Below are 23,999 nucleotides of genomic sequence, written 5' to 3'. Positions count from 1 at the left end.
GTTTGCTATTGTTATACATATCTCCACCAAGAGCATCTGGACCAGAAATTCGACAATGCAGGTAGTCTGTGCACGTGGCCAGGGATTTCATAAAATCCCAATGCGGATGGAAGCTGGCACCATTTGTTCGTAATACTGGCGAGTGACTCTCGAGTACAACAATGGGCCTATAGAGGCCGATAAATCACTGGATGCACTCGCAGCAGGAAAGGTGGAGGCTCCAGGAGGGGATCGCGGTGCAGGGAAGATAGGGAGTTTTTGCACATAAAAATGTGACTGAATTAATGCATTTTATTGCCGAATTCATGAACGAGAGATTTCGGGAGAGGGAAATAAATATATGTCCTAGAGCAACATAGACAAGTTTGGTAGCAACTCTCGATAGACGCCAGAATGCCGTCGTCCCGCAAACAAATGTCTCCCAAAACCAGAGTGAGTTCCATTGACCTGCATACCACATTCACCACTACCACTACAATACGCGCCTAGGATCGATACCTGATGATCTGAGCAAGGATTTACTCGACTTCAAACCCAGGGGGAGCTTTTGTTCCTGTGCTCACGCACATCCGGTCCAACAACCGCTTCCCATTCATTGAGGGTGTATTCTCTGGGATGGATATGCAGCCCTTCATCCATGATAAGGTCATCGAGGTTTCAGAGGGACACCGGCTCCACCGATTTCACGTCTTCTTGAAAAACCATTGCCATCTTCCCACCATGGACATCGGTGGAAAAAGCTGGCACGGCGATATCGTTGTGATGCGCATAGGTGTTGCTGAGGGTATGTATGTATCAAACATGCAGTCAAAGAACAGATACCTGTCAGATTGGATGATAAAGAAGTAAGTTTTGCTGATTCCATTGTCAAGAGAGTGGGCATGGGGACTCACATATGATGCAGATTTGTAGGGTGCTCTAGGCAGGGTCGCCCACTGCGCATGCCCAAGACACTCTCATTTTGCAAAGAATAGCCGTAGTCAGAGAGAGTTAGCTGTAGATTGATCTTTAGAGAATGGCGAACCAGGTTCCCAGGATAAACCCCGTGGAGCCATGAAGCGACCCAAGTACTGAGTGAGGAAGCAAGGTGGCACCAGCAGTGGGTAGACGAGACTGGTGCCAAACAATCTGCAGCCAAACAGTGAGTCCGCCTGCCATAGCAGCCGTACTACCTTCCTTTCTTTTACTCTTACTTGCAGCACTCACTTCACCTCTATGGCCGGCAGCTCAGGGTTTACCCAGGCTACCTCTATGGCAGCAGGATTCAATTAAACTTTCATGGATTTATCCTAGGAGCTGGACCAACGTTTTTTTTATCATCCGTTTCTGGTACACATCCCTACTACGGGAACTCGTTACCCGATGTCAAGCTTAAATCTCATCTGAATCCATGATCTCGTCGTCGTTGTCTTCATCAGTGCTCTGCAGTCAAGATTGTTAACACAAGTGGAAGATTTGAAGGGAAGCATGAACCTGCTGATGCATGCCACTACCGCTGGCGATTGCAGGGGTTGCTGCTGCTGCATGCGCCCTTTCCGACGTGTACTTGAGCCTCAGTTTGATGAGGTCGTTGATGGGCCACATCGCTTTGTACTTGCAGAGGATGGGGAATGCAATGGTGGCCTGAGGAACATCAGTAGTGGCAGCATCAGATAGTGATTGTTTACGGACAGCCCGGTGGATGCTGTTGATCTCGCGGTGGTGTCTGTTCTTGTTTGATGCGAATGAGACGGTCATGTCAAGGCTATCCTCGACCTTCTTGTTCACGAAATTCTTTGCAATCAAGTAAGTTTTCATTTGCTTGTAAGGCTGCAGTAGAACTTACCCGAATATTATCCAGTTCGTCGTCGAGCCGGAGGTCGGCCAAGGAATATGCTTTGTGGATTTCTCCCTTTGGTTTTGGGATCTTTCCATCAGCATTGGCACGGATGGCGATGATGGGTTGGGATGAAAGGATCTGTCTCGGCGCCGCTGTTTCTGAGGTGGTGGGTTCTCTTTGATGCTCTCCTTGAAAGTATCCAAATACAACATCCCAGCCCATCCACTGGGTGATTGGAACGCCGCTTGCGGTGAACGGCGAGAAAGAAGATCTTTGGGTGATTGCTGGTGGGGGGATTCTGACTCGAGTGCGCATCGCTGTAGGAGATCTGTATGGAAATGAAACATGATAGTATTCCGCCTCTTATGCTCTTGTCCGAATCCAATCCTCTTGACGAGGAAACCCGTATAATCGACCACCTCTTCATCCGCCTTGGGAGGCACTCATTTCCTTTTCCCCATCCAGCCTCCCTCGTTTGCTTTTACCTGCTGACAACCTTCATCCTGTTTGGTTTGCCCTTATTTTTCGGGTGATACGCCCAATCACGAGATATTTATGCTTTATTTATTATTTTCCCCCATGCACACAGTCGTTTGACCCTGACCTACACCCAGAACTTCTAATTCCTCTCTGTCTGAGTGTGTCTCATGCACCCTGTTAATGCCTTTATTCATTGTTCCTTCACGCTATATGACCTTGTGCAGCCTCGCAAGGACAACAATGTGACCCTCCGTGACAAATGTATTTGGAGGATAATACCCCCTCGATGATTTCTGACCCGACATCTTCTGTCGTGTTTGCCTTCAATGTGATAGGAACCCATACAATGCACCCTGCAATGGCCTCATTGTTCATTCAAGACACAAGACCTGGTTCATCGTTGGATTGGTACACAATAAACCTCACCTTCAAGGCGAAGACAATTAGTGAATGAAGTACTTATGTCAGGGAATATCCTTGAGTCACATCAATCAAACAAACTCCCACATCCTTTTCTGCATTGCATTCACTGCAACTGGAGCTCTCATGTATGCAACCGCAATGTTTAAGCTATTCCTTGGGCTTTGCTTTCGCCGACAGGACATAGGTTATGTCTCAAGGTGTTCTATATATCATCCTTAATTTCACACAGAGATATCACCTTGTTGCCCGTTTGCATGGGCACCGAGGGGCCATCAACACGCTCGCCTTCACGCCAAATGGGCAAATCCTTGCTAGTGGGAGTATGCACTTTCATTACCCACACTTCGAAGATGCTAATGTTACATAACAAGGTGATGATGAAACCGTGAAACTCTGGTCGACGGAGAAAGCTATATGCTTGCAGACCTTGGTAAACGAAGGGCAAGGCTGGGGTCAAATCACTGCAATGGCATTCATAGGCTCTGACGGAGAGTGGTTAATCTTCGGTGCTGGTCGGGGTCTTGTATGCATCTATGGGAGAGCCCCAGGCGGGGTATGTCACTCCCTTGCTGCAAATTTGAAGAAACTCAAGGAAATTTGTAGCTCTACCGTGAAATGGCCGCTGTTCCGGGTACCTCTGCCTCCAGTGACCCTGTTGAATCGCTGGCGACCACGCAATGCAGAGGCTTGCGGTGACCAGCCACTTCGGTGAAATCTGAGCCTACCGCATTGAATTACAAAGTCATTACATCATAGGGTTTGGAGAATATTCACTTATTAGTCCTATGCAGATTTCAAGGCTACCTTCCGTCAGGAATGGTCGCGGAACAACGTGGCGATGATTCCCCGCTCATCGGCATTTGTTAATCTAGGAAGAGACCTTTTAATCTTTGGTCTAAATACAGGAGATGTGTATGCGACAAGGCCCACTTCGATAAAACCAAACTAATCCAAGTTTTTAGTACAACATTATCCTCCGGCAAAGGAGAGATGGTGTCAAGGCACCAATTAGACTGCCCAATGTGAGCCTGAATTTGTTGCAACCCTCTGGAAGTTTCTGACGTAGTGATACCAGAGGCTCTGCAGTCATCAACAGCACAGCAACGCTCTTTCTTCTGCACAATATAGGCACAGGATTCGCCCTCTACAACCTCGCCACTGCATCCTTGGTGCAGACAATACCTGTCAATTCCGCTATGCCCATTGTGACTGATATCAAGTTTGGCGAAAACAGCGCCATAGCCACTGCAGGCGGTGCGGCAAGCAAAGCCTATGTTATACACTTGGAAAGCGGCCGCATTGTCCAACGACTTAACCATGGCAGAGGTGTTCTTCCATTACATGATATCTTGCTTTCAAGACTGACTGTATGAAATCAGGGCCAGTTCAAGCCCTGGATGTAAGTTTTTACCTCCGCCTTCAATGCAGCACTCTATATCTCTGTTTCAGACAGCGTGCATGGGAGACTGCCATCTCATTGTCTGTGGGTCATCCGATGATTTCCCAGACATAACACTATGGGCAAAACCTGTAGGTCTATTGTTGTTACTTGCACGTGGAGGTTACATGATTTCCAGATGAAGCTGTCTATGCACCGCCGCTGGGCCGGTTCTGTATTTGAAAACCCGCTCCTCTGGCTTTGCATCTTTGTCCTCTTTGTCCTCGCGTATCAAATGCGCGGGGCATGGGCATTGTTTCTCAATAAGGTGAGGGTCAAGATGCAGGAGAAAGTGATTGGTACTAATCTTTCCAAGGAAACAACATTTGTAGTGCGCAAGGTCGACATCTCTGATCAAGCCACTCATAAGGATGTCCAAGGGTCATCTGTTCCTGGCATTCTTTACGATGATGACCTCTTCCAAGAGGGCGATGAGCCGTTCCACTTCAAGAAATGGATCTTGAAGGGGCGGGCCCTGGAAAGTCAATGGAAGGCAAGATCTGTTGGAGTTGTGGAGGAAGGCGAGGATGGTATTCCTCCGAACATCATCGAGTGGGCCAGAAAGGTGGGGGGGAGGAAGGCACAGGTCAAAAAGGTGGGCAATGATGGAGTGGCTGAAGTTCAAGAGCGAGTTGTCGATGTAATTTGGTTGTAGGTGACCGTTCATCATAATCTGGAATTACCGCAAATCCTGGCTGTGGGCATAAAACAATTATTGTACATATTAGATTACCTTGCTGGTAACCAAGGTCTACTGTCTGCCCGACCCGAAACTTCCCAGCTATATTTACTCCCGAAATCTGCTAATTGCAAATGTTCATTTGTATCTGTTTGTTCACCTCGTCAACTCCCTCTTTTCCTGCTCGAAATCTGCCAATATGAAATTCTTATTTGAACCATCCCCACTTCCATCTCAGGCCATTCACAAAACTTTCCGGCACGTCCTGTGGGTACTGGCTGCAAACGATGGAACACCACCACCAATGTTATAAGATATCAAAACACACAATATACCTGGAGGATAGCCGCCTATACCACGATATCAATGAGCAGTTTGTGTAGACTAAATAAAGGGCTTTGGCAGCTCCTCGGGTGGCTTACTACCTTCAAGAAATATAAATATGTGTCTCCTTCGTCTTCTCAACTCCCATTGCGTCAATTTGGACCTAGGTTAGCCTCGGTCCTGTTCCGTGTTCATCACCTTCTCATTTCTTCACTACAGATTGACAATTCTGCTTAAAACAGGGGCTTCTACTGTCTTCGCACCGCGCAAGTTGTTAGACTGTATCAACTATGTGAAGAATCAGATGTACACCTCTCAGGCCTTGTATGCTCGCATTTCCCAGTCTACTTGAGGCGCTCGATATTCCGGAGGAAGCCGATCCGGTAGCTACAAACAGCTACAGCCCCACCCTGTACATGTATGGAAAATCAGAGCGGATCACGATGAATACATTTCTCTTATCCTCGCACAACTGAAGAATCCCGGCTTCCCCATCAATAGCATGCAAATCTAGGACCAAAACTGGCTCGAGGCGAGGAACCCTCCCATCTTGATCACCACAGTCTCTTCATTTCCCAACATCTGCGTCCTGGATTTTCACAACGTCGAGTGCAGCAAAGATCAGTTTATCTCCATCCTTAGGTCTTACCCTGACCTTGCGAATCTGGAGACCCAGGATGTCAGTATTCGAGCATACGTGTTGGGCAGCAGCGCACATGCACTGTGCAGACTCAGTGGAAGCCACTTCCATTGGTGCCAGCCAGATTCACGATGCACAGCAGGAGTCGCATATTCAGCAAATCTCTATATATGTTAATACTACCACCGGATGTATTTTCCTCGCATCTTTTCACGAGTCGCTGCTCCCCAGTTACATCGCGCAACCTGACCAAGCTCACTCTCTGGCACCACTCAAATGTAATATGCAATAACAACCACTTCGTTCGCCGGGACTTTCCTGCTTTATCAGACTGTGTCCCAACCTCCAGGAGATTGACATGGGAGTCAACGGCAGTGACAATGGATGAAGATGCCGTACGAGCATGTATCCATAGTTATCACTTCGAAAGACAATATCGTCGTCATCAGATGTGGTATTTGCGTAGCACAGAGAACGACCTCGTCACTACGGTGGAAAAAGCTGGCACGGCGATATCGTTGTGATGTGCATAGGTGTTGCTGAGGGTATGTATGTATCAAACATGCAGTCAAAGAACAGATACCTGTCAGATTGGATGATAAAGAAGTAAGTTTTGCTGATTCCATTGTCAAGAGAGCGGGCGTGGGGACTCACGTATGATGCAGATTTGTAGGGTGCTCTAGGCAGGGTCACCCACTGCGCATGCCCAAGACGCTCTCATTTTGCAAAGAATAGCCGTAGTCAGAGAGAGTTAGCTGTAGATTGATCTTTAGAGAATGGCGAACCAGGTTCCCAGGGTAAACCCTGTGGAGCCATGAAGTGACCCAAGTACTGAGTGAGGAAGCAAGGTGGCACCAGCAGTGGGTAGACGAGACTGGTGCCAAACAATCTGCAGCCAAACAGTGAGTCCGCCTGCCGTAGCAGCCATACTACCTTCCTTTCTTTTACTCTTACTTGCAGTGCTCACTTCACCTCTATGGCCGGCAGCTCAGGGTTTACTCAGGCTACTTCTATAGCAGCAAGATCCTGTTGCACTCTCATGATGTGCTTCTGGAGGCCCATGAACGTTGCAGTCAAAGTTCTGGGATGTGAATACTTTATTGTCTACGAGCTCAACTTAGAGGCGGTCAACGAGTTTGAGATGGCAGCAGCCAGAGAACCTGAAAGCCTGGTTGAGATCATGAACCACAAAGAGGGTCAAATCTGACGTACCCTAAATACTCTCCATCGTTTCCACCGATTGCTTTTTGTCACCTTCTCGTTACTAAAATTCAGCTGCAGGCTTGTTACACTACCCGGGAGATATTTTCACATTGGTTAAAGGGATTCAAGTGACGATGGCTCTTCAAGTGAAAGAGAGGCTCGGCACACTTTTGTCTGAAACTTCCATTTCCGCTCCATGCTATGCCTTGTTTCCTGCCCTCGCATCTCCCACCTACGATTCTTCACATTTATCTTCAGCTCCACATTCACTGCTTCGCTGACACAGCCATATTCGACCTTCGCCTTCTTAACTACTTCCCCAATCTCCACATCGGCGTGACCGGCTGTCTGCTACGTATCCAACCTCAACACCACCGAGCTCAAGCACATGTCAGCCAGGGATAACAAACAGATTCTACTAGAGACTGACATGCCCTACATGGTCCCAGTGAACGTGTTTGGCACATTAGCCGAAGACTTCCATCACATTCACTGATGATGTCCTGGACAGCAGAATTCGTCACGGGCATCTTGGGCAATGGATGGGATAAGGAGAGTGTTGGATGGCAAAGGAGGATGCCAAGAGGGTATATGAGGTGTAAGAGCCGTGTAAGGGTGGCCGGCGACCACTCATGATGCCGTGTTTGCCTATCAATGACACTGGCAAGCGCATCAGAAGAGGAAATGATAGCTCAAGCTTCAAGATGGTATCTATCACCTCGTCACCCTGCCTCATTTTCTTCTGACCTCATTGCACTGGGTGCATCTATTATGTTGTTGAACGTCTGTTCCGTCGATAGAGGTGTTTACGAAAATTCATTTGACAATTTGGCGCCGAGCGCTGCCACCGAGAGACTCAAAAATCAGGCCGAGGCTGTAGCTCTCGCAGACAAAAAACGCATGGCTGAGATGGTACATCGGTCAAGTGAAAAAATCCAGCTCATAAGAGATACACACGCAATGAATCCATGAGCATTACTCAAACGCACTATATTTCAACAACGAGAATAATGTTCAGGGCTGAAACTGACACGTCAAGGATAGCCTCATTGACAAAAGATGAATACTCACCGTTCTGTTTGCCACCGACCACAATAAGAGTATCAAAGAGGTTCAACATCGAGTTGCCACTGGTACATTCCTGACTCCCAATGATTTCGGCCCAAAGGAACCTTGACGGAAATGGTTCGCGGAGCTGTAAACATTTCCTTGAACACGTTTCTGTCTGCTGGAAATCAGATTTTGGCAGGGAGAATTCTGTTTCTGGCTGGACAGAAACTGTATAAAGAGATTTTTTCAGTGCCACTACCCCTTTCCTCTGTGCAGAAACTCAGGCATGTCAGGAGTGGTACTGTCGACAGGATCTCCGGTTCATTTTTGCAGAATGATGCAGTCATCATCCTCATATGACTACCACATCGGTCCGTGGGCTCCGAATTACTTACGATAATCCACGACTCATGCTCTACGACAATGTTTAGTACATCTTATCCCTGACATTGCTGGATTTGTCGGTTTGGGTCTGCGGCAGAACATGCAGTTGATATAGTGGTGTATCCTGCATTGCCCAATGGTGGGATCGGTGCATATCACTATGTTTACTCACCTCAGACTTTAGCTTACTGCCCTATGTCCGTAGCGTCCTCTAAGGCCCAATAAGGTCAATACTCGTCGACTTCAATGGTGACAATGTGCAAGGTTCCTAGCAGAGTTGGGAGCCTTCACAAAGACTGGGAATCCGAGGCGAGAAGTGGGAATGCCGCTATGGGAAGAAGAACCAGAGCTGCATGAACAAGAAGGACAAGAAGACGATGGATAGAACTGTCAAAGCGTCACCTGAGCCTGTGACAGGCCATCCCCCCTTATTTATTTATTTCTCCTTTCTGTAGATACAGATTTCATACAACTGAACACCAAACGAGATCGCAAAAGATACATAGAATTTCACCTTATAGTTACACAATCCATAGAGCAGAACAGTAAACAAGCATCACAATGAGTGATGGTATAGATGTACATAGCTGTAGTAGACTTAGTATACTATACCCCCGCATCTTCGCCCACCACGAGGCGTGTTGCGGGTCACCAATCCAGATTATCATCATCATCATCATCATCGATGGTGACAATGTCCTTGATGCTTGCCTTTTTATCCTTCTTGATTTGTTCCTCTTGAACGTAACCCTAACTCTCTCTTGCATCGCCCACGCTGCGTCTACTTGCCTGATGCTGTCTCAACTGACCCCAGCCTCCTCAGCGGCTTCGACGCTCTCACATGAGCGTGCTCTTTTTCGACTCGATTGCGTTCGTTCGACCTCTGAACACGAATGCGACACTACCAGCACCTACACCGGCCACTACTCCCAGTGGGGCATCAATACTAGGTTCTCGCTACCTACTCAACCCAACTACTGTACCATCCAAGGTTCAGTGTTGCAGCGCACCTTCGCAGGACCACCACCGTTTCTATCTGAGCTGCTGAGATGCATCAAATAAAGAGATTGGGGATAAATTGGCTTGACGTCGCCGACATCGTAAGAGGGAGGCTCATGGTAAGTATTCTCATATTTCTTCTGCACCTGCTCACTCTTCAGGTGACCTAGATGCCTGTTTTCCCTCCTTGCTGTCCCTTGATATGCCCATATACTAGCTTCCCTGAGCCATACCAGTGCACAGGCCCTCCACGCTCCGTGAAGCGATTCTTCACTGCCGCACTCGCCTCCAGAGCTCTCCTGTGGCCATTCACCTCACATGAGGCTCACTTCACCCTCTCACCTCCTGAACCGCATCTTCCTACTACCCAGCCCTGAGACAACCCATGCCATGGATGGATGCCACTCCACTTCGCGAAGCAACACCTTCACCTTCATCTTTGCCTTCACTTCGAGGACTCTTTCATGCCCTGTATGCCTCGTCTAAGGCTCGTACTTTCTCCCTGATACCTACAACCTGTTATGCCACTGCCCTGGCCATTCTAGCCCATTGCCAAGCGCCCTTCTGCCCACAAAGCGACCTCTTCACTGCATTCCCCTGCAGAGCTCCCTCGTGTCCCATCTACCCTGTCTAAAGCTTGTATCTCCAGATGGCAAGATGTCTATACTTGATCATCAGGTTCCCTTACTGCCACCGGGTCTTGCTTGCATCCCTCGGAACACACTACTTAATTATCCTTGCTCCCAAAAGTGGAGGCCCACCAGTCAAGTGTCATGTTCATCTCGAAGTTGCCGGTGATGAGGATGCAAAAATGGACATGATGGATGGTGTTGCCCAGGTAGAGTGGCTCGAGAGGACTAACCATACATGAAAGGAAGATTTGATTAGAGCGCAGGAGAATGTCACGACACATGGACTTGCCTTTATTGACTGTCCATGCAGAGACTGTAAAAGCAAGTCCCATGCTCGTCTGCACGAATGTCGAACACCGTCCTAAGCACATACGTCGTTTGTCACTCTACTTGTTCTCACTCATATTTTACAGAGTGTACCATGAGCTTCGTGCTAGATCCACTTTCGAAAGCTCCGACCTCGCTGTCGCCTTCAAACACTGGTACATGGTCCAACACCACCAAATTCCTTGTCAAACGGAAGATACCTCAATATTCGCTGTAAGTTACATGTTTGGCGAGGAGGGGTATGATGTCATTGAGGTCTTTGGGAAATGTAGCACTAAAGTAGATGTTCGCAAGCATGTGTTGCGAAAATGTGGTATGTCCTTGCCACGCCTATGACCGCCTTTTTACTAATCATTGAGTACACTGTCAAGTGTCAAGATTCAATTTCAGGCTTCAAGACTTCAAGACTCATAGCACGCGTATTCTCAGACAACGACCTTCGCCCTGCCACAACCTATCGATGTCCGACGAGCAAGGACATGGCATCTTGAATGTGGTGCTATTCTATTCTATTTCTGTGGAACTCGGGTGGAGGGTGCACAGGTGCAATGTACGTACTTCTCATGTCGGCGACCACTTTCGTATCTGATTTTTGCATCCAGACTTGGGACGGTCGGATGTACCCCCAGAGCATTCTTGGTGATGATGTTTGTGCTGCTGCAATGCACCGGGGTCTGGCAGGTGTTCTGCTATCGTGAGTAGACGTTTCTGGTTTTAAGTTTCAACTTTCTTCTAAGCTAAGGACCGCCATGTAGGATTGCTGCTGTAAATTTGTTGACAACCAACTAATAATCGACTTAGATCAGGCTAGGATCACCACTCACACTTCGGTGGATGAAACTCTAGCTGGTCAAAGGCGAGGTCAAAGCGGATTGCGGGCACATAGTCACGAAGAACGGAGTTTCGAGTTGGGTAGATTAAACCTTAGCCGAAGCTGGGGTTCAGGCCAGCTGAGGCTCTACTTAAATACAAGTGGATACGCTAATAATAGTACTGTGAGAAATGATCCGTAGGGATCGCATATGGGTAATCAAGCTGAGTAAGACGAAGAAAAATGAATAAATTGTAACATTACCCCCTCTCTAAGACTCGTTCGTCCCGAATGAGTCATCAGACTCCTCTTGTGTGGTCTCATACGACCAGATGTCTGAGGCACGCTCGTCATCGTTCCAATTTTCCATCACCTTTTGAAGGAAATCTATGTCGGACGCGTCTGCCTCTCCTACTATATTAATCTCCTTGGAGTGAGCTACTGCGGAGCATTGGGAGGAGAAAACTGTTTCAACGTCTGTGAGGCAGGGGGTATCCGGTTCATGGTACTTGTAGATGTTATTAGGTGGTATTTTATGATCAATGCCAACCGTCTTTCCTTTATCGTTGACCGTCCACGTAACCTTTTGGATGTGCGCTTCATACTCGTTGACGAGTTCTTCAGCATTAGCCATGTTTGAACGTTTTACCCAGGAGTTTTCCTCCATCGGGTATCCTTTCCACTTCACCAAGTACTCGGTGATGGTTTGGCGGGTTCGTCCACGGCCCACGATTTTATCTCGTTCTGCGACGATCTCCTCAATCTCGTACTCCTCTTCATCTTCGACAAGTTCTGGAGGTGGTCTTTCGGGGCGAGGTTGATTTGGGAACTCCAGGGCATGGTAGGGGCTTAGGAGTGATTCGTTAAATCGGTTATGAATTTTCCAGCCTGCAGGAAGTTTGAGTTCGTAGGCTGAAGCCCCCTTTTTGGCTACAACAACAAAAGGGCCTACCTGTCGGTCACCCAGTTTTTTGGTAGGTCGGGGTAGGTTTAGGTTGGTGGAGTCCAGCCATACCTTATCGCCTGTCTGGTACTCGATGGCCGTTCCCTTATGTTTGTCATAAGCCTTTTTCATCGACTCGGCCGCTCACTCTAAAGATTCTTTTGCCCTCTCCTGCGCCTCCTTGATTCCTTGGACCAGTTTAGATGTGGCGGGAACGACGTCGGGTCGCTGGGCTGTTTTAAGAACTTGTCCATCCCTTCCGAAGACTACCTTGTAGGGGGAAAACCCGGTGGCTGAGTGTTTTCGGTTATTGTGCATGAATGCAGCGAGTGGCAACCAATCACTCCAGTCGTCTTGTCGATAATTGACGAACATTTTAAGGTATTTTTCGATTTCCTGGTTGACCCGTTCCGTCTGGCCATCCGTCTGGGGGTGGTAGGCAGTGGAAGGATTCCCTTCAACCTGTATCAACTTGTAGAACTCCTTCATGAATTTAGAAACGAATATGGCCCCTCGGTCCGAGATGACCTTTTCGGGCATCACTCCGTAGGGTACATAGACGTGGTCTCTGAGAATTTTGGCGAAGCCCAATGATGTGAGTTCTTCGGTACATGCGATTGGAATGATTGTTTTAGAAAATTGATCGACAATTACTAGGACGGAGTCAAATCCCCTAGAGTCAGGGAGTTTGGTGATCATATCAACCGATATGTGGGTCCATGGGCGATCTGGTATTTCGTTAGGGTGGAGAGGCGCTCGTTTGGGGCGGCGGTCCGCTTTAGTTCACTGGCAGACTTCGCATCCTTTTATGTACGCCTCCACTTCCCGATGCATGCGGGGCCACCAATAGTCCCGAAGGACAAGTTCCGTTGTCTTTTCCACTCCGGGGTGTCCTGCAGTGATGTGATCATGTCAGAGGGCTATGATCTTTCCTCGTAGTCTCTGGTCCACTGGAATGTAGATACGCCCATCGTACCAGAGTAGATCCTGGTCCTTAGAGATCCCTTTCTCGTGGTTAAGAGAGTCAGAGATCCCTCGGTCCCAAAGGCGAAGGTTGTGGGTGGCTAATTTGATCTCTTCATGTAACTCCTCCTGTGTCAGCATGATCAGAGCCCTGAAGTGATCGGCTTTTAGCATGACCACATCCCGATTGTCCTCTTTCCCCTGGTTATGATCGGCTCGTCGAGATAAGAGGTCAGCTTTACGGTTCTGGGCCCCCGGTTTGTGATGAAGAGTGAATTGGTACTCCGCTAGTTCCATTACCCATCGAGCTTGTCGTCGATTGAGTTTTTGGGGTTTACGGAAGTACTGGAGGTTGGAGTGGTCCGTCCAGATTTCGAAATCTTCTCGGGTGCCCATAAGGTATTGGCGCCACTCTTCTAAGGCGATCATGATAGCGAGGAGTTCTTTGTCATAGATTTCATAATTTCGCTCTGTCGTGGTCAGCGCTTTCGAGAGAAAGGCGACTGGGCGCCATTTTCCGTCTTGCCACTGTGATAGTACAGCTCCTATTGCCCCTTCACTGGAGTCCGCCTCGACCTGATATTTTCCCTCGTCCAGTGGTATGGCCAATACCACGTCTTCCCGGAACAACTCTTTGAGTTTGTCGAAGGCCTCCTGCTGGGCCTTCCCCCAGTTCCAGTCGGTCTTGCCCATGAGCATCGTTAATGGCCTGACATGCTTACTATAGTCACGGATGAATCATCGATAAAAGTTGCAGAAACCTAAAAAGGATTGTAGCTCCTGCTTCTTACATGGTACCGGCCAATCCAATAGGCCTGCGATTTTTACAGGGTCCATGCGGATCCTTCCCTCACTAATGAGTACTCCCAAGTACTCGGTTTCTTCCACTTCAAACTCGCACTTCTCGGCCTTCAAGAACAGATTGTTGTCTTGAAGTATTTGGAGCACCTTCCGGACGATACGTCGGTGATCCTTTTTGGTCCGAGATGCAATGAGTATATCGTCCAAGTATACCGATACTTCTCCGGCTGCGATGAGATCTTTGAAGATGTCGTTCATCATCCATTGGAAGGTGGCAGGAGAGTTGGTGAGTCCGAAGAACATTACCAGAGGTTCGTAAAGGCCACGATTAGTCCGAAAAGCGGCCTTCCATTCGTCCCCCTGCTTGATCCTAACATTATTGTACCCCCATCGTACGTCCAATTTAGTGAAGTATTTGGCCTTCTTCAGCCGATCCATTAGTTCCCCAATGAGTGGTAGTGGGTATCGGTTTTTGATAGTCATCTCATTGAGCTTGCGATAGTCCTGTACCGGGTGAAGTTTTCCATCCTTCTTCTTAACGAAAAAGAATGGCGATGCCATAGGAGACTTTGAGGCTTGAATGCGACCGGTGGAGAGGTTCTCGTCGAGAAACTTGTCCAACTCTTCCTGCTCCGCAGAGTTAAGAGGGTAGACTTTACAGTCTAGATTGGTGTTGGCATTAGGAATTAACTCGATGGCGTGATCCCAAGGTTTACGTGGAGGTAGCTCATCGAAGTTTTCCTTGTCGAAAATGTCTTTGAACTCTCTGTACTCCTCCGGTACTATTTCCTCAAAGGACTTAGCCGTCTTGTTAGCGTTAGCCCGGGCAGCCAGTTCATTGGCTTTGGTGCCCATGGCGCGAACATGGAAGGCCTCCTCGAAGTCTATTACCAAAATGGTATCCCCTTCTTCGTACTCGTCCCAACGGGCAGACGGGTCCGTATCGGGGAGGGAGAAAGGGATCTTTCGACAGGTACAGCGGGCTAGGGTGACCGCCCCGGTGTTCCAATCGATTAATGGGTTGTGCCTTTGAAGCCAGTCATGCCCCAGGAATAGGGGCATGGTTCCCAATTCTACTACAGCTAGTTCGATTCGTTCCACGTGGTCCCCAATCCGTAGTCGTACCTCGGCATACTCGGTGATGTCACCACCCTTGTTTCTGGTGCCATCGGCATTGTACACTGGGACTGAACGGGCCACCTTCTTAAGGTTGATCGCATGGGTGCGAGCCCAGGTCCGGTCTATGGAACTGCCCGTGGCTCCACTGTCCACTAGGGCCTTTACCGTGTGTACTTCTCGAGTGTCCAGCGTTTCCAATTGGACGTTAATGGATACATTGCGTCCTTTCCTTCCCCGTATGTACATAGGCGGCTTCTTCAAGTCTTCCATCCACTCCCATCTATTCCTGGCCTTGGTGGCCGTCTCCGCTTGTTCCTTCAAGGAATCCCAGAGCTCTATGGTCACTTCCCCTGCTCTACGCGGGTGTACCCATCGCTTTAGGGTGGCGAAGGCGGTGGGTTCGTCTTTTGCGAGACGGAGGGCCCGTCGGGTCCAGAGCGCTCCAAAAGGCTCGTAGTACATGTCGAGGACCGCCCTCTTAGTCTCAGGTGTCCGTTCGGGCTCAGGGGTCACAGAAGACATCCCTTTAGGTTTGGTGATCAGGATATCGGATCGTAGGTGCGCTTCTTCGTCTTCGACTTCTTCTACCGAAATGGGGGGGTTCTTGCCTCGAGGTGGCAGTTGGTCACCGGGCCGGTTGATAAGGCCCCTCGGCGGCATTTGGTCACCTTCCGTCGAGTCGGTGGAGGAGGGCTCGCTGCCCTGTGTTCGGCCCTGGCCGGGGGTGCTTGTGCTCGGCGTTGTAACCTCCACTGTTATCCTATACTTATCCTCATTCCTAACCCCAGCGGTACTCCCGGAGGCTCTAGGCAGTCGCACACATATCGGCTTGCCAAGGGGGTCAGCATCGTTTGCGGATAAGGCCGCTACTGAATGTAGGTGGTCCCCTTGGTTCCCGGCCTCAGCTGCTTTACCACCACTAATGGGAGAGACAACCTGTAGGAGAGGCTCGTCCATTGAAGCGGTCGGCCGGTTCTCCCTGCCGGGGTGACGACCACCACGTCTGGCGTCCATCTTATCTTGACCTGAGGCGCTTGCTGGGTGCTCCAGCGTTTTCCCCGTTCGGTCAAGTGGGGGTGTCAGAGGTGGACCGGCCCCTAGGGGTTCAATGCTAGATGCGGGCTGCATGGAGTGGCGGGAATCCCCTCCTACGCCGTTGGTGTTTCGCGATTCTTCATCCTTAGTTTCTTCGATTGGTAACACGGCAAAAAAGTTGGTATATTGTTCATAGGGAGTACCTACATACGTAGTATAAGTCCGGCTAGAAGTACATGAGTGTGCACCAGTAGAAACTAAGTCCTTTGCCGACGCCGTCGAATCGCTTACTTCAACGCCGGCTTGTCTTTTGACGACTTCTCCTCCTTGACCTCCTCAACTTTCGTATCTTTTCCCAACTCTTCCTTTTCGGCTTCAGCGAGCAGTTGGCAGAGGCGTTGGACGTTGGGCTTTTTTTGAGGTGGGAGTTTAACGGGGAGCCACTTCGACTTGTCGGTGGGACACTTGTGATCCTGGCTCCACCCGGTATTTCCACACTTGAAGCATCGCTTGTCGGACCAAAGTTTATCGATCTCCATAGGCTGCCCTGCCCCTCCGTAAGTGGTTCCCGTGGCGTCCTTCTTGTCGCCACCTGACCTGCTTCCCTTCGACTGATTTTGATTGCCTCGACCCGAACTTCCTTGGTTCGAGGAGGACTTACTGCCCAAGCCCTGGGCGACGTCATATTGATAGTTGGCGTCGATCCTAAGGACCCGCGCCTTCCACTGTGCATAGGTTGTGGGGTGTTCATTGTCCCCATGCATAACCGTTTTGCGTACTGTTGGCCTAATCGCCGCTTCTACGGTTTCGAACATCTGCTTCTCGTCTCCGAACTCTTCGCACTTGTGAGCCAGCCACTCGAACTTCGTGAAGAATTCTATCGCGGATTTGAAGTCAGATTGTCGAACCTTCTTCCATTCTGCCTTCCAAATCGTCAACTCCGCTACTTCTCAGAATTGCACTGTTAGGTCATGTGAAAATTCGTCCCAGGTGGGGAACCGCCAATGGCCATGAGGATCCCGATAGCGGTAGTATTGGTCTACCCACCACTGTTGTGCCTCGCCCCGTAAATACCCCTGCACGAAGGTAATACGATAGGGGTTCTGTCCTTCTTCGTTCATCGTGTAGTACATGGGGAAGACCTGGAAATAGACTTCACAATGATGAAGGAATCGGGTTATGTCCGATGAAACCCCCATGAAGTACTCAGGCTGCGTGATAAGTTTTGGTTTCACATCATTCCAGGGGTTATTCGCCACTCCTGGAGCCAGTTGCCATGGAGGAATGGGGTCCGGAGGCGGCGGCAGGACAGGCGGGATTGGAGCGTTAGGTGGTCAGGAGAGGGAGCGTAAATGCGGATTAAGGCCAGGGGGAGGATACCCTTCAGGGTACCAGGGCAGAGGCGCGGATGGCGGCTGCTTCGGGACGGTGGATTCTTTTCCCTTCTTGGAGGACCCCGCACCGGGATCATCCCAGGTGTCATCTGGATCCTCTGGTCCTGCACCTGCCCAGAACTCCTCAGTTTCGAGTGGGTTGGGCATGGGTTGCGGCCTTCGGTAGGGTTCGCAGCCGGGCTTGATAGCCTCGGGGTGTACTTGGTTCCACACAAGGGCCGCTCGGTGCCACGTTTCTACTTCGAGGATATTTTTCATGAGGTAGACGTCCCCCATGTATTTGGCATGTCGATAGTCCTCCCCAGCCTCTGTAAGGAGCCACTGGGAGTCCTGCTCCATGTCCTCCATCATTATTTCATAGAGTCCATGCCACGGCAGAATATTAAAGATGGTGGGTACCGGAGCCGCTGGGTTCATTAGAACTGTCCGGACCACTCCCATCACTTGGGTCTCGAGGGCGCTGTTTGGCGGCCGACTTGGCATCCTTGGCCTTCTTCCTCTCTCTGGCGAGTCGGTTGATCTCCTTATTTCTTCGCCAGCGCCCGATATCGGAGTCGGGGTCACTGATCTCGGCCTCGTAGTTCTGCCAGGCTCTTCTTCTGGCTTCGAGGTCAAGTCCGGCTCGTTCGACCATTCCAGAATATCGGAGCGCAGTGGCTCATTGTCTGTTTTCAATTTTGGCACGGGTGGCGTCAGGCTCGACTGGTAGGTCATAGAAGCCATTGGGTCCGATGAGGGCGGCGATTTCTGCACGTCGAGTGCGTGTGTCTGCCTCTCTTGCTCTGTCCATTCGGGCCTCGATTTCTGGGGCAAGCCAGGCATTTCGAGGGAGTTCGAGCGACTCGACGAGCGTGTGATAAAGGAGCGTCCATGGATGCTGGTTGCTAGGGACGGGGTCAGTGAATGCTCTCCCAACAACAGACAGCGTGAAATGGGTGACTGGGGTGACGTCTCCGGCACCGGCAACTGCTCCAAGTTCCTCAGGACTGTAGTCTGGGAACTCCTCCCAGAGCTGCTGATCCATCGGTTCAACCCGGGCGACAGCAGGAGGGGTCGTTGTGGTCTCTGTGCGCTTGGGGATAGGGATGCACCGTGGGGTCGAGACTCTGGCCAGAGGAGCTTCTTCCCTGGGCTCGGCATAGACCCAGCTGGTGCTGGGGTGCCAGGCGATCGGGGCTCCTCAGTTCATCGGCCAATTAGAGTCATCGGCCCTTGCTCTAGTTGGACGGGCAGTAGTTGCGGCGGAGGCCCCAACGGCAAGCTCTCCGGGATCCTCATTGTAGTCATCTCCCCGGCTTCTCCACTCGTATCTCCTTCGCTCACTGCCCCAGTCGGCATCCTCCCACCTTGTGGAAGAGCGCCCACTCCAGTTGTCTCCGGTATAGGTTGCATCTTCCTCCTCGTTTGGGTAGAGGTCGCCGAGGAGGTCTTCGAGTCAGATCCTTTCGAGGTCGGTGAGCTCGTCCCCTTCATACTTGGTATCAGGGCTTTCTTCGCCCTCGTCCAGATGCCTGGTGTCTTGTCTTCTGCCTCGGTGGGGGCTTGGCTCGCCTTCGACTGGAGACTGGTCGAAGAGACCTGGTAGGGGCGAGTCTCCTCTGTCGAGGAGTACGCCCCAGGTATCGGTGATATCGACTGAGTCGGCAGACTCAGCAGTAGCGCTTCTGTAGGAGTCAGTGCTCGACCCTGAGTATCGCGAGCTGGATCGCGACGATCCATAGAGGGATTCTCCAGGTCCCCTGGAGACGTTGGATTCGACATCTTGTAGAGTCTGCTGGGATGCCACGGGAATGTGTATTACCGGTGGTGGGTAGGCGGGTTGGCTGGGAACGTAATGAAATGGGAGTTGTGCGTGAACTCTCCTCTGCTGTTGGAAACAGTGGTGTAGTCGGTACAAAATAATGGACAAGAAAAAGAGTATAAAAGTCGCGAAGACGGCGGGAATGGCATTGGACCAGGGCATCCGTTCATGGACTTATCTTCTGCTGAATCTGGCGACTATAATGGACCATATGACAGTTAGGGCAAGGACGACGATGGCGGCGAGGGTGGCGATTATCAGATTGAGGTCAGTTTCATAGTTGGAGCCGGTCATCAACGAAGAATCATCTATTTCGAGGGTGCTTGTCAAGGCGAGCAGTATCACTGCTAGCAATGAGGCAAGCTGAAGGGATGTCTGGGAGGGGTTCAGATTCTAAGGAGACCAACGTAGGCCACTACGAGCAAGGCTGCCAGTAGAGGTGCGGAGATGGTCGCTTGAATCACCACGATAGTCACAAGGACTATAAGGATGATGGTGAGGATGGGGTCTGGTAACAACAGTGGTAGGAGCCAATCGGCTACCACAAGTAGGAGGATTAGGAGATGAATGTTGGGCAGCGTGATGCTGGGCAACATATGTCGAGCTTCGGCTAAATGTTGACAACCAACTAATAATTGACTTAGATCAGGCTAGGATCACCACTCGCACTTCGGTGGATGAAACTCTAGCTGGTCAAAGGCGAGGTCAAAGCAGATTGCGGGCACGTAGTCACGAAGAACGGAGTTTCGAGTTGGGTAGATTAAACCTTAGCCGAAGCTGGGGTTCAGGCCAGCTGAGGCTCTACTTAAATACAAGTGGATACGCTAATAATAGTACTGTGAGAAATGATCCGTAGGGATCGCATATGGGTAATCAAGCTGAGTAAGACGAAGAAAAATGAATAAATCGTAACAAAATTCCAGCGAATTGTCAAAGTCTGCAAGCTGGGGTAAGGGGTTACTGCTCACTGCGCCAGAAGGAGTCTTCGAGGAGTCTCGCTGCGTAATTGACCATCCAAAGCTGGCGATTGGAAAACTGTTAATTGCTTGCTTATAAAGTGTGCCGCATACTTCTTTTCTCCTATCACTATCCCTTTACTGCGATCCCTGTCTTATTTGCCCTTTTTTCGATCTACGGACACCCTGTGTCGACTTCCGCCTGTTTCGTAGCCCCGCTCTGCATATTATCAAAGTAAGCCTCTGTGATGTGGTTCTGCTTTGTCTTTTTACTGTATTTCCATATGATACTATATGTGTTGGATATACTGAGACAACAAATTTCTGTAATGGAATGATGATAGTACTATGGGGCGGAAATGAGAAAACATGAGAAAGTCGGCAGTTGTTATATTGTAGTGCATTTTGATCTTTAACCAAAAAAAGGAAAGAATCAGCCCTTGGGGACTCGTCACAGTGATGATTATTGACTTGCCTTTGTCACTTTGGTCGCCTTTAAATTTGCTTGCAGACCTCTTGAACCTGTTCGGGATCTACCACTCTTATTGGGCCACCTCTTCCTCCGACCAGAGAATGTGCCTTGTCGCCATGCAGTGAAGAGTTTGTTGTCATCACGATGGCAGGGTGCTTTGTCACTTGCTCAAGTGTTCGATCGGGTTGACAGATACTTGTTAACGATTTTGTATGTCTGTGGAGGCTCTCACAGGCCAGAATATCTCTGGTAAAGGTGTGTGGGGGCCGGTTTCCTAATCGGTGATGAGCCTCAAGGCTCTGTACGCTCAGAATTCGCGGATTTTAGCATTATAATAAATGCCTTGTCCACTTAGCGGACTTTCACTAAGTCAACGATTGCAATCACGGCAATACCCACTCTTACCGCCAACTATCCTTCCCAGCTCGTATTCCATATCAATATGTGCCACTTCATTAATGCCGCCAGGCACCTGATTGCAGATCTCACGGATTTAGGACCATCATTGATCGCCCAGCACAGCCATCACTGACATCAGCATCAAGCATCACTTAATAGAATGCCGCAGCCAAAATACCTATTCCACGGCAAAAGACTTGATACCGTGACCTTTCCACCAGCTTTACTAAGGCTGTTACAACGCCAAGATAATGCCACACGCATCTACTTCAGTGTACTACCTTCAGTGTACTTTGCCGCAGCAACACAGCAGCCCAAGAGTCCGTATGTCGGGGGAATTCTTTCTGATCACTAAGTCTATACGCGGTAAAACCGTGTGGGTGCTGTTACTTTAGAACTCTGGGAGCACGCGTTTTGTATCATTTCTTACCAATCGATGTACTAAGGACTTACTAAGGACTCGTTTCAAGTATTCTAATTTTATTCCGGACTTGTAGTATAAAAGCTAGTGTAGTAGTAGTTGCTAGACAGAAGTTACTGGACACTAGCCATCATCCACGTTATCGACCACCGTTATTGCTTGTACTCGCTAGGAGATAGACAATAACAACATAGTCACTCCAAGTTATACTCTCTGTCACGGCTTTTCTTCTAACGGTATTGGTGTACGCTCATATTGCGCCAATACACGGAATTTGGTGTCCACAACTCGCTTTTATCTTTTAAATCTGCCAGCATCGCTTCACTTTCACCAGCCAGGATCGTTTTCATCAGTTTTCACCTTCTACGTCGCCATCGTTTTACCCAGTTCAGTTCAGGATCGTTACGTCCCCGTGTGGACTCAGATTAGGATCATTATTGCCACCAGCAGCATCTGTCACGGAATTTCGGTCGACAGCTTCAGTATAGGATCATCAGTCACGGTATTTGGTATCTTGCCGTCAGTTTCAGTATAGGATAGTCTCCGTGTAGACTCAGGATTAGTATCAGTTTCATTTTGCCGTCGTTAACCTCAGTATAGTTTCAGTTTCAGTCCAGCCCAGTCCCAGCCATCATTTTGCCGTCACTAGTTCCCCCTCATATCATCGCCAGCCAGTCTTATCTTCGTTTTACTGCCAGTTTCTCGTTTCTCGACTACAGTCTTCGTCTCTTGCCGTCACGGTATTTGTTATCTTGCCAACGGTATTTCTCTTTGACGGCATTTTCTCTAATTCTGTCAACATCGCCCATGGCTTTTACTAGTTAAATTGCCGTCACTTCGTTCACGGTTTGCCGGTATTCCCAGTTATACCGGATTCCGTTCCTTCTCGTCTATCGAGACCCCTTCCGGCTTACAGCCAACGTTTTCTAGTACTCGATCGTTAAGGGTACTACTTCGCTGACTGAAAAGTCGCAGTGTATACTTGCGTTCTTGAGGAATTCATCGCACGGAGGTGCACCGAAACACTCGCATAACAACAAAGCCTTTATTGCCGCTACGTGCCATTTGCCGTGAACTCCTCTAGAGTTTTGGTTTTTGCCGTTGCCACGGAAGTTTAGGCTCATCATCAGACACCTCTGTATGTTCGGGGTTCATTGGTTGCCACTTCATTGAAGATGAGGTAGATGGCACCTCGGCCCGAGGCTATGGAGCAATGTCCCGAATGGAGTGCACAAAAGGTTCATGTATTATCATTCCTGCCTAAACAAAATAACTATTCACTTCTCTCTGCATACCACTTAAATGGGTGTCAGGGCCAATCATGCCATCGACGGCATGGAACACATTGATGACTTTCCAAAGGAAACCGCTAAGGATGGGAGGAGTGTGAATGCGATTTCTACAAAGCAGGCAAAGGAAAGGTCTGCGGGTTGATTTAAAAAAGTTCGCCATGCAAGAGCCACAAAAGCAGTGGCCGCATATCAATCTGCAAAGAATTCGTTGAGCAGTATAGGAGTTAGGACAAGGCTTACATCATAGGCACGATCAGGGTTTCAAAGCACAAACAACATTCCAACTCGTTCTGCTTGAAGATTTCCATATTCTCCAGCATGCTTTGGTGCTCAGTAATTGCATCTTCCAGCCTAGTTTTGAGGCCCGCTCCTTCCTATAGACAGATCTCGGTGTGTGGAAGCCAGAAGCTATACAACTGCTCACCGTCAGGAGCTTTTCTTGAATAAAAAGGGAGCCTGAAAGCTGCCTAGTCACTTCATCCTTCTTGTCCATCATTTTCTTCAAACTCTTGACAAAGTGAACGTCAGATTGCACACTTTGAACGACCAATTACATACTGTTGCTGTATCCTTGAGTTTGACTTGGAGGTCAAACCTTTCCCTGATAAGGGTCTGAGTTTCCTGATAACAGACAACGTGAGAAAGTTGCTGGAAGTGTAAGAAAGCCCTGACTAGTTGAAGATGGATGTTATCCGTTTCCATCTCATCCAAGTCCTTGGTGAGTTGGGCAAACTGAGGCTTAGTGACGGATTCTGCCGCAGGGATATGACAACCTTTGTGGTCGCAGTCACAGGATCTTGCTGCAGGACGGGTTGGGAGGTTACTTGGTCTTGACGGTGGTGCTCTTCCTGAAGGTCGGGGAGCAATGCCTGCTGGAAGCAGCGACATCCTTGAGAGCATTGTGCTAGGTCAGGAAGAAAGAAGGTCGATAATCCAGGTGGAGAGAACTTCAGTACACAATTTTCCGGTGTACAGACTTGGAATACGCAGGTAGGAAGGGGAAGGGGAATTTATCCCAGATGCCAGTGGGTTGGTACGACACGGTTCGGAACGTGGCCCGACTATGACTACCAAAGCACTCCATGGGGCAAACATCACTCAGGTGGTGCCTTTCTGGACTGGTTCCACCCATTTTTCATTAGGATCATCACTTGTGAGGCGAACATCCTTTTGAAGGTTAATCAAATTCATCAT

General features: G+C 49.3%; 5 protein-coding genes across 5 annotated transcripts; 3 read left to right on the top strand and 2 right to left on the bottom strand.

Annotated features, from left to right (window-relative positions):
* Nucleotides 1-576: 576 nt before the first annotated feature.
* EV420DRAFT_1256501 (uncharacterized protein) lies at nt 577-777 on the top strand (the record flags this gene model as incomplete). Its single annotated transcript, XM_060466777.1, has 1 exon — nt 577-777. A coding segment is annotated over one exon (201 nt), but the record flags the coding sequence as incomplete, so codon positions are not given.
* Nucleotides 778-1,371: 594 nt separating this feature from the next.
* On the bottom strand, nt 1,372-2,134 carry EV420DRAFT_1651237 (uncharacterized protein; the record flags this gene model as incomplete). The annotated part of the gene is made up of 4 exons (XM_060478528.1): nt 1,372-1,422; nt 1,474-1,623; nt 1,672-1,773; nt 1,826-2,134. 4 exons carry the CDS (start codon nt 2,132-2,134, stop codon nt 1,372-1,374), a joined length of 612 nt encoding a protein of 203 aa, XP_060323085.1.
* A 775-nt stretch (nt 2,135-2,909) lies between these two features.
* Nucleotides 2,910-4,815, top strand: EV420DRAFT_1651236 (WD40-repeat-containing domain protein; the record flags this gene model as incomplete). The annotated part of the gene is made up of 10 exons (XM_060478527.1): nt 2,910-3,042; nt 3,094-3,275; nt 3,326-3,353; nt 3,514-3,634; nt 3,685-3,744; nt 3,798-4,048; nt 4,102-4,121; nt 4,172-4,252; nt 4,300-4,428; nt 4,477-4,815. The coding sequence occupies 10 exons, from the start codon at nt 2,910-2,912 to the stop codon at nt 4,813-4,815; spliced, it is 1,344 nt and encodes a 447-aa protein (XP_060323084.1).
* A 1,025-nt stretch (nt 4,816-5,840) lies between these two features.
* EV420DRAFT_1486540 (uncharacterized protein) lies at nt 5,841-7,010 on the top strand (the record flags this gene model as incomplete). The annotated part of the gene is made up of 7 exons (XM_060470411.1): nt 5,841-6,081; nt 6,134-6,198; nt 6,270-6,348; nt 6,372-6,409; nt 6,487-6,553; nt 6,624-6,705; nt 6,791-7,010. 7 exons carry the CDS (start codon nt 5,841-5,843, stop codon nt 7,008-7,010), a joined length of 792 nt encoding a protein of 263 aa, XP_060323083.1.
* A 15,629-nt stretch (nt 7,011-22,639) lies between these two features.
* EV420DRAFT_1486539 (uncharacterized protein) lies at nt 22,640-23,705 on the bottom strand (the record flags this gene model as incomplete). Its single annotated transcript, XM_060470410.1, has 5 exons — nt 22,640-22,716; nt 22,809-22,912; nt 23,046-23,179; nt 23,230-23,313; nt 23,364-23,705. The coding sequence occupies 5 exons, from the start codon at nt 23,703-23,705 to the stop codon at nt 22,640-22,642; spliced, it is 741 nt and encodes a 246-aa protein (XP_060323082.1).
* Nucleotides 23,706-23,999: the final 294 nt, after the last annotated feature.

The sequence above is a fragment of the Desarmillaria tabescens genome (genome assembly GCF_030435595.1).
Source record: "Desarmillaria tabescens strain CCBAS 213 chromosome Unknown EV420scaffold_92, whole genome shotgun sequence".
NCBI classification, from domain to species: Eukaryota; Fungi; Basidiomycota; class Agaricomycetes; order Agaricales; family Physalacriaceae; genus Desarmillaria; species Desarmillaria tabescens.
This window is presented reverse-complemented; position numbering and strand designations above follow the sequence as displayed.